Raw genomic sequence first — 14935 nt, 5'->3', positions numbered from 1 at the left:
CATATCCTGTAGGAAAAAAGGGCGTAAACTTGATATTTTGGAGGAGCTGGAAATTTTCAAGCATTTACTTTCGAAAGACGGACTTTTTCTGAACGAGCAGGTGCAGTTGCGCGGAAGAAGTTATTTCAATGGTATATAGCCGCTACTCGGCGAGATCTAACACTTTGATGTACCAACTACTTCTTGCAGATTAAGAGATACCTTTTCTTTCTACTTTTTACGGCTCATATACGTAAATTAAAAAACTTTTTTAGTTTTTATAACGTATCTATTATAGCAAGCAGTAATGTCAATTAATGGATTATTTCGTATATGTCTTCTTTATGCATTCATTCTGGAATTTTTGTACTACAGCCAGTCATTCATTAGTTGTATTTTATATCATGCTGTATCCCGCTATTGTAATTACTTCATGTACACCGTTCAGGTGTTTGTTCATTTTCCTCCCTGCAGTTACGACAGATGTTTACAAAATAGCCTGTTTTACGAATTAGCCATCAGATGGCGGTATTGTCTTGAAGTTGCCGTGGCGCACAAGTCACACGATGTTTCAGTTTTGTGTTGACTGTAGCAGAGGACACATGGCAGCCCCTAGTGGCTTGCACCTCTGTTGCATTTTGTTTTAATTCTGACTATCTGACGCTGTCAGGTATGACCGCAGCTTTCTTATTTTTGGTACGTTATGCTGTAACATGTAGTTTTAATTTTGTCCGAAGAAGGTGTCTCTTGTGACACCGAAACCTAGGTCACAAATTAATTGTGTTCGCGACTGAGGGCTGTGTTTTTCAAAATTTTGTATTATACAACAGTCGCTGATTGCCAGCCGTGTTAAAAACCTTTAAGTTGGAAAAGTATTGCTTGCATTTATTACGGACAACGGGGCAATGCCGTTCGTTCGAACAGCCACGCCGGAGAACCAATACACATCGTGAGTCTTCGTCTGCGGGTAGTACACGCCGTCCGGGAACAGCATCGTGCGCGTGGAGTGGCATCTGTCGAGCTCTCCCTGACAGATCTGATGCGGTCATTATGACCGAAATTGATAGCCTGATAATTTGTTAGTGGTCATTGACTGGAATTAAAGAAGAAATTCCTGTCCAGCTTACGAAATTTTGTCCGTGGTGTTCGGGGTGACGGTGTATGAAGCGCATGCTGACTGTATTGCCGCCTCTGTAGAGCTACAAGACCTGCTTAGAGCTGCAGCGGTGCTCTGAGCCCTCAGCCAGCAGTGTACGGCGAGGTGATTGCAGTGCGGCCGCAGGCTGGTGACGCGGCGCGTGTGCAGGTGGTGCACGCGTGGGAGGACGTCAAGGCCATGTTCAACGGCGGCACCCGCAAGCGCCTCATGGCCTCGTCGTCGTCGTCCTCCTCCTCCTCGTCGGTCTCGTCGGCGTCGTCGGCCTCGTCACCGGCTTGCAAGCAGCCCAAGCTGGAGTCCGCGCCCCCTGCCGCCGCTGCCGCCGCCGCCGCCGCCGCCTCTGCCGCCTCTGCCGCCTCCGCCGCCCCCGCCGCCACCGCCGCTGCCGTCTTCGCGACGCCCGCCCCCGCACCTGCACGCGTGCCACCCTTTCCGGACCTGCCGCTTCCGCTCTCCAGGAGGTGCGTTGTCTGTACTTGTCTACCACTGTCGCTCTACACGTACTTGGTCACGTACTTGGTCCAGCAACTCAGTAAAAGCTCTCGCGCATGATGATGAAGGGGGAATGCACAATGGACGCGTTAACATTAAATATAATGGAAACAGTAGGTTAAGTTACGTATGAGTTAATGTCATAAATATTCGATGTTTAGTATGTAAAACCTTTATGATTAAAGACGAAAAACGGTAATTATGTTGGGACTATAAGTTTCGGATTATTTCTTTATTTGAACTGCAACTTAGTTTCACGAATTACACAATTTTACAAAATAAATAGAACTAAATGGCTAAATATACAAATTAATACCTAAATTATCAATCCATTGAAGGGCTGTCTCTGATATGTCAAAGAAATCGTCCGGATTTCCAGGGTAAGTCCGTCTGCTAAAGCTTTTTACAATGAGTTTGATGGTCTGATGTTCCTTTCCACAGTCACACAGAGAATCTGAAGCGTGGAGGCTTTCTGCACAGATGCCGTGGCCTGTACGAATCTTGTAACTAATTCCATGCCGCCTAGTCTTGTCCCAGATCTTATAAGAGTCTGATTTTCCTCATTAACAATAATATTCCACGTTTTTGACCACTCCCTGCTGATACTGAAATCCCCTGCTTGTGGGGATTCTACCAATATGGTAGCTGAATGGCTGGATTTTAATCGGCTCAGTTTAAGTGCAGGCACATCCCAGTGGATTGGGAGATAAGGAATTTCTATTAATGTTTCATGTTCCTTGGAAGGGACAATCTTTCTTCCATGACCTGGTGGCACAATGTGGCTTAGAGGTGGAAGAGGGGTAGATCTTATGCTACCTGTTTGGTCCTTATTGCTGCATTTAGCTGAACATCAATTTTTCTCACATGTGAGCTATTAAGCCACACTGAGGCGCAGTATTCGGCAGCATCGTAGATAACGCCTGTGGAAGAACATCGTAGTGTTGCAGTTCTTCCAGCTCATGAGAAACAACTCAGATTCTGCACGATATTGTGTGATCTCAGCTTAATTGCAGTGTTTTCGACGTGTTTCTTGTACGGCAAGGTTCTATTAAATGTTACTTCTAGATATTTAGAGATGTCTTGGTAGCGGAGAACTTAGCCATTAAAGGCGACATATAGCTTTGCACTCGCCATTCTGTTTTTGAGATGAAAGCAGTTAACTTCGATCCTCGTTGGATTTGGTGATCTCCAATTACTGAAGTATTCATGCATCTACATAAGATGTGCAGAGAGTATCTCTTCACCAGCTTAAAGACTTTTGCTTAATAGCCCAATCAAGGTCGTCTGTACAAATGAATGTCCTTGATTCTGCTTCAGGCAGATCAGATATGCAGGGTGATCAAAACGTCAGTATAAATTGAAAACTGAATAAATCACGGTATAATGTAGATAGAGAGGTACAAATTGACCCACATGCTTGGAATGACATGGGGTTTTATTAGAACAAAAAAAATACAAAAGTTCAAAAAATGTCCGACAGATGGCGCTTCATTTGATCAGAATAGCAATAAAGAGCATAACAAAGTAAGACAAAGCAAAGATGATGTTCTTTACGGGAAATGCTCAATATGTACACCATCATTCCTCAACAATAGCTGTGTTCGAGTAATAATGTTGTGAACAGCACTGTAAAGCATGTCCGGAGTTATGGTGAGGCATTGGCGTCGGTTGTTGTCTTTCAGCATCCCTAGAGATGTCGGTCGATCACGATACACTTGTGACTTCAGGCAACCCCAGAGCCAATAATCGCACGGACTGAGGTCTGGGGACCTGGGAGGCCAAGCATCATGAAAGGGGCGGCTGAGCACACGATCATCACCAAACGACGCGCGCAAGAGATCTTTCACGCGTCTAGCAATATGGGGTGGTTCTAATAAAACGCGATATCATTTCAAGCATGTGTGTCAATTTTTACCTCTCTATCTACATTATTCCGTGGTTTATTAAGTTTTCAAGTTTATACTGGCTTTTTGATCACCCGGTATAATGGAAACAGTAGGTAAAGTTACAAATGAGTTAATGTCTTAAATATTTTATGTTAAGTAAGTAAAACCTTTAAAGACGAAAAACGCTAATTATGTTGGGACTATTAGTTTCGGATTATTTCTTTATCTGAACTGCAACTTAGTTACACGAATTACACAATTTTACAAACTAAATAGAATTAATCGGCTAAATACACAAAATAATACCTAAATTTTCAATCCATTCAAGGGCTGCCTCTCATACTTCAAAGAAATCGTCTAGATTTCAAGGGTAAGTGCGACTTCTAAAGCTTTTTACAATGAGTTTGATGGTCTGATGTTCCTTTCCACAGTCACACAGAGGAGATACCGAGCGAGGTGGCGCAGTGGTCACCGCACTGGACTCGCATTCTAGAGGATGACGGTTCAAATCCGCGTCCGATCATCCTGATTTAGTTTTTCCGTGATTTCCCTAAATCGCTTCAGGCAAATGCCACGATGGTTCTTTTGACAGAACAGGGCCGACTTCCTTCCCAACCCTTTCCTAATCCTGTGAGACCGATGATCTCGCAGTTTGGTCTTCTCCCCAAATCAATCCAACCAACAGAGAACATGAAGCCTTTCCCCATCGATGCAGGCTTTTTACACGAATGCCATGGCCTGTACGAATCTTGTAACTAATTCTATGCCGACTAGTCTTGTGCCAGGTCTTATAAGAGTCTGATTTTCGTCATGAACAATAATATTCCACGTTTCTGTTCACTCCCTGCTCATATTGAAATCCCTTGCCTGTAGCGCTTCTTCCAATATGATAGGTGAGTGCCTGGATTTTAATCGGCTCAGTTTAAGTGCAGGCACGTCCGAGTGGATTGGGAGATAAGAAATTTCAATTAATGTTTCATGTTCCTCGAGGGACAATCTTTCTTCGATGATCTGGTGGCACAATGTGGCTTAGAGGTGGAAACCAGTGATGAGGGGTAGATCTTATGCTACCTGTTTGGTCCTTATTGCTGCATTAAGCTGAACATCGATTGTTCTCACATGTGAGCTATTAAGCCACACTGAAGCGTAGTATTCGGCAGCACAGTAGACGAAACCTACGAAAGAACATCGTGGTGTTGCAGCTCTTCCAGCCCATGAGGAACCACTCAGATTCTGCTTGATATTGTGCTATCTCAGCTTAAATGCTATGTTTTCGACGTGTTTATTGTACGGCAAGATTCTATCAAGAGTTACTTCTAGATATTTAGAGATGTCTTGGTAGTGGAGAAGGTGACATGTAGCTTTGCACTCGCCATTCTGTTTTTAAGATGAAAGCAGCTATCTTCGCTCTTCGTTGGATTTGGTGTTTATCTCCAATTGCTGAAGTATTCATGCATCTGCATCAGCTGTGCAGAGAGTATCTCTTCACCAGCTTCAAGACTTTTGTTCAATGGCCCAATCAAGATCGTCTGTACAAATGACTGTCCTTGAGTCTGCTTCAGGCAGATCAGACGTATATAATTTGAACAGACCTGGTGTCAGTACTGAACCCTGGGGAAGACCAATATTAAGTTTCTCCCGTCTGCTTAATGGATTGCCGAGGACCACTTGGCAGCACCTCTCAGATAAGAAGTTGTGTGTTAGCCTCACTATGGTTTGGCATTGTATAACTCGTTCGAGTTTCCATACTGTACCATACGCAACTGTAAGACCGACAAAAGCCTCTGATTATTCATCCATAGTGGTCGTCATGAACTAGCTCGTAGGACACTGGACTCCGAACCCGTATGTCCCTGGTTCAACGCCGAAGAGGGGTGGGGATTTTTTCTCGTTCCAGTCTTTCCATGACGGCCCCAAGTGCGCTCAGCCAGCTGTCAGAATGAGTAAAGGGGATGTTTCCCGGTGTAAGAGGCGGCCGTGACGAGGAATCGCCAGTCCTCCCCCTCCTAGTGCCGTGGCTAATAGGAAGCTTGCACTCGCTCTGCAGTGACGCCGAAAGTCCTGATAGTAATTTGCTCCCCATTTAAGAAAAGCAGTTCTTCACACATCTCAACATTTATGAGGTCCTGCGCCGGATAATGACATAATTTTGAAGGTAAATTCAGTGGAATGCAGGATGTATCGTAACAGATGGCGTAAATGCATACAGTTGAAAGTACACGATACTAGGAGCTAAAAAGTCTCAGCAAGCATAGGGCCGCAAACGAACCGTTCGCGATATAATTGCGACTTTGTGGTTACCAGTCACTAATGATGTGATTCTATGTACATATTGCACACCGATCCTTGGTTTGGCCTTTGTTTACATTTTCGAGACATGAAGTTGTAAGCAGAATGGACAGTACAGTACACAGTCAAAGTGCCACTCACGTCAGTTTCCGGAGCGCCAGTTGTGTCGCTCGAGTGTTGAAGGTAACTCGAAACATCACGGTAAGGAGAAGTATGCAGATATTGGTTTCATGTATGGTAGGGCTAATCGACAATGCACGCTTGTACTAAGAAACATACCCTGCCCGAAGGCACCCCGAGAGTCTCGAAACTGGGAGCTTTGAACATGCTGCTCTAGCGGGTACGCCTGCACGAATTACAGTTGTGCTTGAAGACCTGTTGCAGGAAACGGTCGAACACTCTCCAGTAATCTCGACAAGCAAACTTGCCATACAAATTCGTGGAATGAGACACAAAACTGCTTAGAGAATAATAAGCCGCAGTGCAATGTCCCCCCACCACCTCCAATGAGTTCAGTGTCTTATTGAGGCGGACTAGACTAACAAGCTTCTGGCAACCCTACATTTGACAATAACATTTTATGTACAGATGAAGCAGGGTTCACTCGTGATGGTGTGTTTAATCTTCACAATTCTCACGTTTGGAGTCATCTAGCCTCCAACCCATAGGTTGGTCGTGAGTCCCCACATCAGCGACGTTTCTCATTGAATGTGTGGTTAAGGGTACCAGATGATCGTCGTATTGGGATATACATGTTACGAAACACACTCAATGGACAGAATTACCTTCCGTTTTGTGCGGCATCATTTTGCATCATGGCTTGAGGATATTCCCATAGAGCAACGCCAGAGGACGTGATACATGCGTGATGGAGCACCGGCACATTTTGCTGGTTTGGTGACACATCTAACCGCCGACATCGTCAAAGATGGATTGAGCGAAGCGGACCTACACCGTTGGCTCCAATATCGTCTCAGCTTAACCTCATGGATTTCCGTGCTTGGGGCCAGCTTAATGTGTAGTGTACACCACTCCGGTTAACAATGTTGAAGGGTTGGAGCAGAGACTTGTCAGTGCCTGTCAAGAATTTCGGAACGACCCAGGTGTGTTTGAAAGGGTGCGAAACTCATTGTGGCGACGGGTAGAGGCCTTCATCCTGGTACAAAGATGAAACTTCGAACACCTCCTTTAACTACGAGCACAGCTAAGTAACAGCTATCGTGTTCATTCAAAACATTCTACCGAGATATCACTAATAATTTTTCTTAATGGTGGACAGTATTGTTACCTTTTCCTAACTGGGATGACGTTTACACAGAATCAAGTGAGTGGTGGCTGGTAGCCAAAAAATCGCTATTATCTCGCAGACGGTTCGTTTCCGGATTTACGTTTACTGAGAATTTTTTGCTTCCAGTATCATGAACTTTCAACTGTATGCGTTTACACCATTAATTATGACACTTTGTCTGTGTATATTGCCAGCAAAATATGTTGCGAATCAAGTTAGTAACCAAGAAGCAATAAATTAAAACGTCACGTCTTGTGCTGACGTTGTACTGTATGTACAGTAAAAAATGTAGTAAGTGATCAGCTTTTTTTCTTTCATTATTTTGTGATGGATATCCTCGAGAAAAAGTCTAAAAAAAAAAGGATTGAAATTATGTGAAAGGTTGTTGGAAGCCAGTAAGTGCTCTCATTATCAAATACTGGATGAATACAGGGTGAGGCAGCTAAGACAGACCTCCCAAATACTTTGAGAATGAAAAATGTATCTTGGTGCGGCTTTCGTCAAGTCACAGCTGGCAATATCACGAAATTCCTGACGTTGGCAAGTAATTTTTATCGTTTATAGTCGGCGTATCACGACACCGACTTTGTTTTTTACCTTTTCTAATAGCACCATATACTTTTCTTCTGCGAAAGCAGCTTCTAAGAGAACAACAGTGACGTAACATGTATGGGACTTGATCAAACAGTATAAAGATAACAGTGCCACAGCCTGTCCCGCCGTCAGGAGATGTTACATAAACGCCTGCCTAATTATACCGAATATAAGCAAACATGTAACCTCGGTGTTGTTCGTGTGTTTGTTACCACGCCTGTCATATCAAGTGCTCAGAATGGGATCTTTAGTGTTGCTACATGCTGCAAGGTGGTTGTGGAGGAACAGTACTGCAAGTTGAATTTTACAGGCCCGTGTTATAAAGCAGTTCATGCCTTCAGCAGCTGTCGGTGTTTCCTAATAGATCTTTTGGTTTAATTTTAACCACAGATAGAAGTATAGAAATGTTAAGTTTGGTGAGTGGCTAGACCATATTGCGTTTCCTGAATGAGCGTTCCAATGCCCTCCAAATATTCTCCTAAGGGGGTCTGTCATTACATGTGTAGAAGTGGAGAGACAGCCATCATTCTGTCTTATGTCCAGTGGGATGTCTTACTATAAATGCGGCAACAGCATATTTTACGAACTATAGGATAAGAAAGATTAGGGCGCGTACAATTTTCCTTCGCGTTACGAAAATAACGTCAAGAAAGCCACGTCCAACAAAACCGCATTTAAATCGTTTTCCTGCTAGACTGCGCTACTCTTGCGCACCCAGCTGCAGTTAGCCCATTATTTTACGTGATACCTATTGACTAAAAATAATGCTGATTTCAAAACAGTTGTTAGTTTTTTCGCAACGAAATAAAGTTATTTCATTTTCAGTTGTGGAAATATTATTAGAAAACAACCTTTCTAGACCACAAATACATTGTTTCCACCACTACGTGTGAAACTAGGGATGATGAAACAGCTTACACTGGATCTTCACAAGGCTATCCTGTTTGAAGTACCCTCCTATGACATTCCTCTCATTCAGTCAGTAAGAACAGAAACCTGGATATTTTGTTGGTCTTCAAATTCACAAAATGATGAAGGATCACAAATTTAAATGCACAATGAACGCTAGAAAGAAAGATACATGAACCGCATTCATGTATGTCACTGAAGCTTTCGAAGGAATAAAAGGATCCAAATTACAAGAAAACTGTCAAAATCATGTTGGAAAATTTGAAGAAGAAGCTTCATAACATGGGTGTAAAACTCCTCTTCCTGCATTCTCATGTTCACTACTTCCCAGAAGATCAGGGAAAGTTTAGTATAGAGCAAGGAGAACACTTCCACCAGGACCATAAGTAGTTGTAGAGCCACCAGGGAACTTCGAATGAAAGTGTGAAGGTAGACTATTGTTAAATATTGAAGAATGACTGTAAATATGAAGGTTCCTCTACGTTGCTGAAATAACTGTTTACAGTGTTCTTAGGGAGTACAAATAAAACAATAATTTTAAAAATACGGCCTTTTTATTGTAATTTTATTTTAATATAAGGAGCGATGAAAAAGTTGCTGCAGCTCTGCTACGTTGCGGGTACATAAGCATTCGAACGGAAACTTTTCCATCGCCTCTTACATCTGTGCTTAATTTACATGCGTGTTTGAAATATGAGATCTTGTTTTGTGAAACATCCTAAAGTGATAGAAAAAATGAAACTAACTTTCGGAATCAGTATGATATATTGTTTCTAGAACGTCCATGTTGGAAAAACCATCGGACAATTTTTTTTGTTAATGTAGGTTTGTATAACACACTGATCAAAACTATCCGGACACCTATAAGTGGACATTAATATGAGGTGTGTCCATCCTTAGCCTTAAAAACGTCTTGAACTCTGCTGGGAACAATTTCTGTCAGGTGTCTGAGTGTGGCCGGCCGGGGTGGCCGTGCGGTTCTAGGCGCTACAGTCTGGAACCGCGTGACCGCTACGGTCGCAGGTTCGAATCCTGCCTCGGACATGGATGTGTGTGATGTCATCAGGTTGGTTAGGTTTAAGTAGTTCTAAGTTCTAGGAGACTGATGACCTCAGAAGTTAAGTCCGATAGTGCTCAGAGCCATTGGAACCATTGTCTGAGTGTCTGTGGGGGGACTGACAGGTCATTCTTCCTCAAGAGCCAAAACCATGGACACTGGGATATGGAGCTAAATCGACAACATAACTCATTCCAAAGGTGAGCTTTTGGGTTCAGGTCAAGACTCTAGGCAGGCCAATCCAGTTAAAGGATGTTCTTCCACAAATCATTGCCTCACAGATGCAGCTTTATGATTGCCATACTGATACATTCATCGTCTCTGAGCTGTGTCTCTACTGTACATAGTACATAATACTGAATATTATTTCATATCTTTCCGTATTTAGCATTTTCTTAACCGCAGTAAGGAACTACATTCTAACCAGGAGAAACACTACCAAACCGTAACACCACGTTCCACACTTCACTGTTGCCAATAAACATGATGGCAGGTAATGCTGTTCAGGCATTCTCTAAACCTAAACTCTTCCATCGGATTGCCAGAATGTATGGCCTCCGAATCACTCGTTTACAGGCATCCATCATCAGTGGCGTCGCTCTCTACACCACCTCACACGTCGCTTGGCACAGACTAAAGAAATTTGTTGTCTATGAGGAGCCCCTCGGCCGTTGTACTTCGTTGTTTTTAACCGCTTATGTACATCCATTGTGCTTGCTGGTCTGCTGGTAGCACACTGGAACTTAAGAGTGAAGCTTCTCGCTGATTCTATGCGATTTCTTACAACCATACTCCAGTACGTGAGGTCAGTCTGGTGTCGGTCACTTCACAATCACACCACCGACTTCGGCACGTTTAGTAGCGTTGTAATGTTCCACAGGGGTACGATATGCAGGCGACATCCAATGACTAGCCCACTTTAGAAGTCACTGAGTTCTCTTAACCGGCTGTTGTTACGTCTCTACTCATAACACAATGCGACCCCTCCACCTCTTATGCAGACGGGACCGCCCCTCGTGACGTCTAATGGTCAATTCCCCATTATCTAGGGGTGTCTGGATACTTTTGATCAGATAGTTTGCACGTGACCCACCGAACAAAACACTGGTCGGTGTGGCTGAGCCAGAGCGTGGTGCTGTGCTGTGTCGCAGCCTGGTGATGGACTACGTGTGGCACCAGAAACAGCAGCACTTCGCCTTCCCGCCGTACGCGGCTGCGCTGCCCTGGCTGGCGAGCGCCAAGCTGGGCTTCCCGCCCCCACCGCCGCCCCCGCCGCCTCCACCGTCCGCGCTCAGCCACGCAGACCTGCAGCCCAAGGTGAGCAGCATCTCTCTCTCTCTCTCTCTCTCTCTCTCTCTCTCCTACACGTAACGTTTTGTCATCAGTCTTGCACGATCATGCAAGACTGACAGAAATCGGACAGCTACACTACTGAAACTTCGGATCAGTCTCTTGCTCATGGAGGAAGAAGTGCTACTGACGATGGTTGCACTATGTGCTTTTAAAATGGAAAAGAAAACAAAGTCTACAAGTCGTTCACAATGGTCCCTGGACTGGCTATAGAAGAGAAGGACATACTCCAAGGTAAATTTTCTTCAGGAACTACAAAAAGAACGAGAAATTGGTGCAGTAACTTACTTAATGAGATAGCAACACAGTCTAAACTGTTAACGCTTGAACCCGAGAAACTGAAAAAGGAGATAGTTTCATGAGGGTGGCTATCAGCCCCTAAGAGAGGTTCACCGCCAGGTTTTTTAGCGACTGGCAGGAGCTACAGGGGCCCTGAATTGCCTAATTTTGTAAGAGGGACGCAATAAATAGTGGATGTTTGCCACGAAAATTAAAATTGATTTTTATTACTTAACACCTAATCGTTATCTTCGACATCCATGAAGGAAACTTGATTAAAGTACCTCAAAGAAGGTTAAAAATTTGTTCCATTCCACCTCCACACCTCATGGACGCTTCCATTTTCGCACTCTACTTGCTGTAAATTCCTTTCTTGCTTCACGGTCGACTTCCTGGTTCTTACGAGGGCTGTTCAGAAGGTAAGGTCCGAACGAGCACGAAATGGAAACCACAGTTAAAATTTGGTGAAACATTGCACATACTTCTTGGCCAGTGTCTCTAATGTATCTGTAGATCGTGTCAAGTCACTCTTCTCAGTTCTGAGCGCATCAACCATTAAAGATGTCTAGAAAACAGTGTCTCCCGACAAGTATGAGGACCTGATGAGAGGTTTCGCCTGATGTTATGCAGTCCACATAACATAACTTCCATGCATTTCCTTCTTCATGACAATTCTCAGCTGCGCTATGCTGGGGCACTGATGAAGCTCCTGCAGAGTTTTCAGTGGGAAGTGTTTGATCTCCCACAATAGAGTCCCTAACTGGCTCCGTCTGAGTATCATCTCTGCTCACGAACCGCTTGCTATGAAGTCAACATTTTGCACAGACAAAGACCTATAGACCAGTACGGAGAATTAGCAGAAAGCACTGGCGGCTACCTTCAATGACAAGGGTATTTGACAGTTGGTTCAAAGCTACGACAGATGTCTAAGTCGGAGCGGCGACTATGTAGAGAAGTAACTGGAAAGTGTATCTAATTGTTGCCAATAAAATGGTTTCATTTCGCGACCGATCGGACCTTACTTTCCGAACAGCCCTCGTATTAACAAAATCATTTTACACTTCTTAGCCTAATTAAAGAACATGATAGATTAAAAATATTCTACAGTATTCAGATCTTAGGAAGTGACACGGTTGCCGATGCTGAATTTTTCATTCCTTATTTGTTTTGTGAGATTTTCTCCTGACTGCATGTGAGTGATCTTGTTTTGCTTTGGTTGGTTCTTTGCTTACGTGGTTGTTCCTTTTTTGGGGCTCTAGTGAGTGACTGTTCACTTTGATTGTCTATATTTGTCGAATTACTGGTCCTACTGACATAAACTGTTAATATGATCGTTAGCAGATTCAGAAGCTGTAATTTACAAGTTATGTTTGTGCACAGGCTTCAGTTGTCTGATTGTACTTCCCCTGCAACGCTGTACCCATTCACAATGGAGGCCCCACCAATACCACTTTTGCCCCCTCGCCTACTGCACCTTCTGCGCAGCTACAGGCCAAGTTACTTTGTACACACTCTACAAAGGAGTGGCAGTGAACACCGGCACATTGTCTGCGAATGCACCTTCCCTTATGCTCGCTTCTGTTCACTCCGATGTAAGCGAGGCTTATTTATTTATTGACAAATTAAAGGCCTGTTCCCTGATGTTTTAAAAAAGGTCGTACATCTTACAGTTTTCGTTTGTCATCTTTTTTGTCGTTTTTTTGTTTTTTAACACCTTTTCACAAAGAATAATACTTTTTAAAATAACAATAATTTAAGGTTGAAATGTAAATAATTTTTTAAGAAAAGTGTAAAAAGATTGTAGGATAGAGGAGAAATTTGTTAGTGCCATCTGTGAATACCTCGGAATGGTTTCTTCGAGCTGTTGACCGCCAATCACAACGAAACGTTTGATTAGTAGTAGAGAAACAGTATTGATAATCCTACGTATTAACATTAGGTGCTCATCTGTCTACAACATTTCGTGCTTTATATATATGAAGAGGTCCGAAAGAACGGATACCTTCTTCATATATACATAGTTAAAGCTCATCGACCATTTGACCATCTTCTTCTATGCGGATGCACAAACAGTGCCCAAACTCTTACGGGAATCGGGAGTAACGCCGCGAATAATGAGTATGATGGGTAGGGGCACTATGAATATAGTACGGGACAATAAGTTGCGAATGTGGGTCTCACGGGGGCGTGCCAGAGCTAAGTCCCTGGAGTCGCACTATCCTCTGCGTCCTCGGTGGCTCAGATGTGTCGGCACGGTAGCTCTGCGTATTCGGTCAGAGGGTTAGCTGCCCTCTGTAATAAAAATAACTGAGTGAATGGATCAATACTGAACTTCCACGGGCGTCAGTGGAAGTCCGCCACGAACAATTTCAACGAACTATAACGAAAAAAATGAGATTTTAAAAAAATGGATAGAGAGTCTGCCATGTAAGCAGGAGATCCCGGGTTCGAGTCCCGGTCGGGACACACATTTTCAGCTGTCCCCATTGACTTATATCAACGCCTGTAGGCAGCTAAGGGTATTTATTTCATTGTAATTTCGTGCTTTGTTGGCTAGATCGGTAGCACCTTAGGCTTATTTACTGTTACATCGTGTCTTCCCCCTACCGGTTCTCTTCAGTGTCACTGTTTCCGCTGTCGCTACGAGTGTTGCTGTACACCCTCTGGAAAATATTGTTAGGCTGCATATAGGCATGTCCTTTATGTCGTGTCAGCAGGTACTCTTCATGCGTTGTTTTTGAAATACTGATTGTTAATGCAGTTGCTTGTGCCCATTGTTCTTCGTCTCTTATTGCTGTGAATATACACTGATGAGCCAAAACATTATTACGACCTGCTTAATAGCTTGTCTGTCTGTCTTTTGAACGAAATACATCATTGGTTCTGCGTATCAGTGATCCGACAGTTTGTTCGTAGGCTTGTGGAGGTATGTAGCATTAGATGTCTACAAACATATCATGTAATTCGCGTAGATGAAGGGCCGCTGAACTACATACGCAGTGATGACATCCGATAGCGGGTTACGCAGAATTTACATTAGGTGAATTTGTTCGCCGAGATATCAACGTGAGTTCACTATAACGCTCCTGAAACCAGTGCAGCACCGTCCTGGCTCCGAGAAATAGACAGTTAGTTACACTGCTGAAAGATGTAATCACCGTAAGAAAAGACATCAAGCATGAAGGGATGCAGGTGATTCGCAGCTGTCAGCGTATCTTCGATTACTATCACAGGTCCCACGCAAGCACAGGAGCATGTCTCACACAGCATAAAACTGCTTCGCCAGTCTTCGTCCGTGGCCCGCTGCACGTTTAGAGCCGCCATTCGCCTCAATGATTGCGTTTGTATAGACAACCATCGCCCTAGCGCAGCGAAAATGTGGTGCACACGAAGGGCGGAAACGTTTCCATTGATCGACGGTCAAATCCCGATGGCCCCGTGGCCACTGCAATCGTAACTGACGATGTCGATGAGTCAGCATATGAACACGTATGGATGGTCGGTTGCGGAGCTCCGTGATCAACAATATACAATGAATGGTGTACAGTGAACCACTTGTGAATGCAGCAGCATTGTGATCTTTCGGCAGAGATGTCCTACTTTACAGAGCAGACGAGCCTCCGAGTGCCACGTTCTGTGAAGAGTCGTGGCGT

The 14935-nt window shown here is 43.9% G+C and overlaps 1 protein-coding gene across 1 annotated transcript in view; it reads left to right on the top strand.

The window, feature by feature from the left end:
• LOC124622869 (ski oncogene) overlaps positions 1-14935 on the top strand; it is a 194429-nt gene that overhangs the window by 51041 nt on the left and 128453 nt on the right. The window contains exons 5-7 of the mRNA XM_047148663.1: positions 1286-1431; positions 1534-1599; positions 10805-10970. Coding sequence (XP_047004619.1) covers positions 1286-1431; positions 1534-1599; positions 10805-10970 — 378 coding nt within the window. The remainder of the gene's footprint in view (positions 1-1285; positions 1432-1533; positions 1600-10804; positions 10971-14935) is intronic.

Source organism: Schistocerca americana, chromosome 7, assembly GCF_021461395.2.
Source record: "Schistocerca americana isolate TAMUIC-IGC-003095 chromosome 7, iqSchAmer2.1, whole genome shotgun sequence".
In the NCBI taxonomy this organism is placed as follows: Eukaryota; Metazoa; Arthropoda; class Insecta; order Orthoptera; family Acrididae; genus Schistocerca; species Schistocerca americana.
The sequence above is the reverse complement of the archived record's forward strand: the minus strand, read 5'-3'. Positions and strand labels throughout refer to the sequence as shown.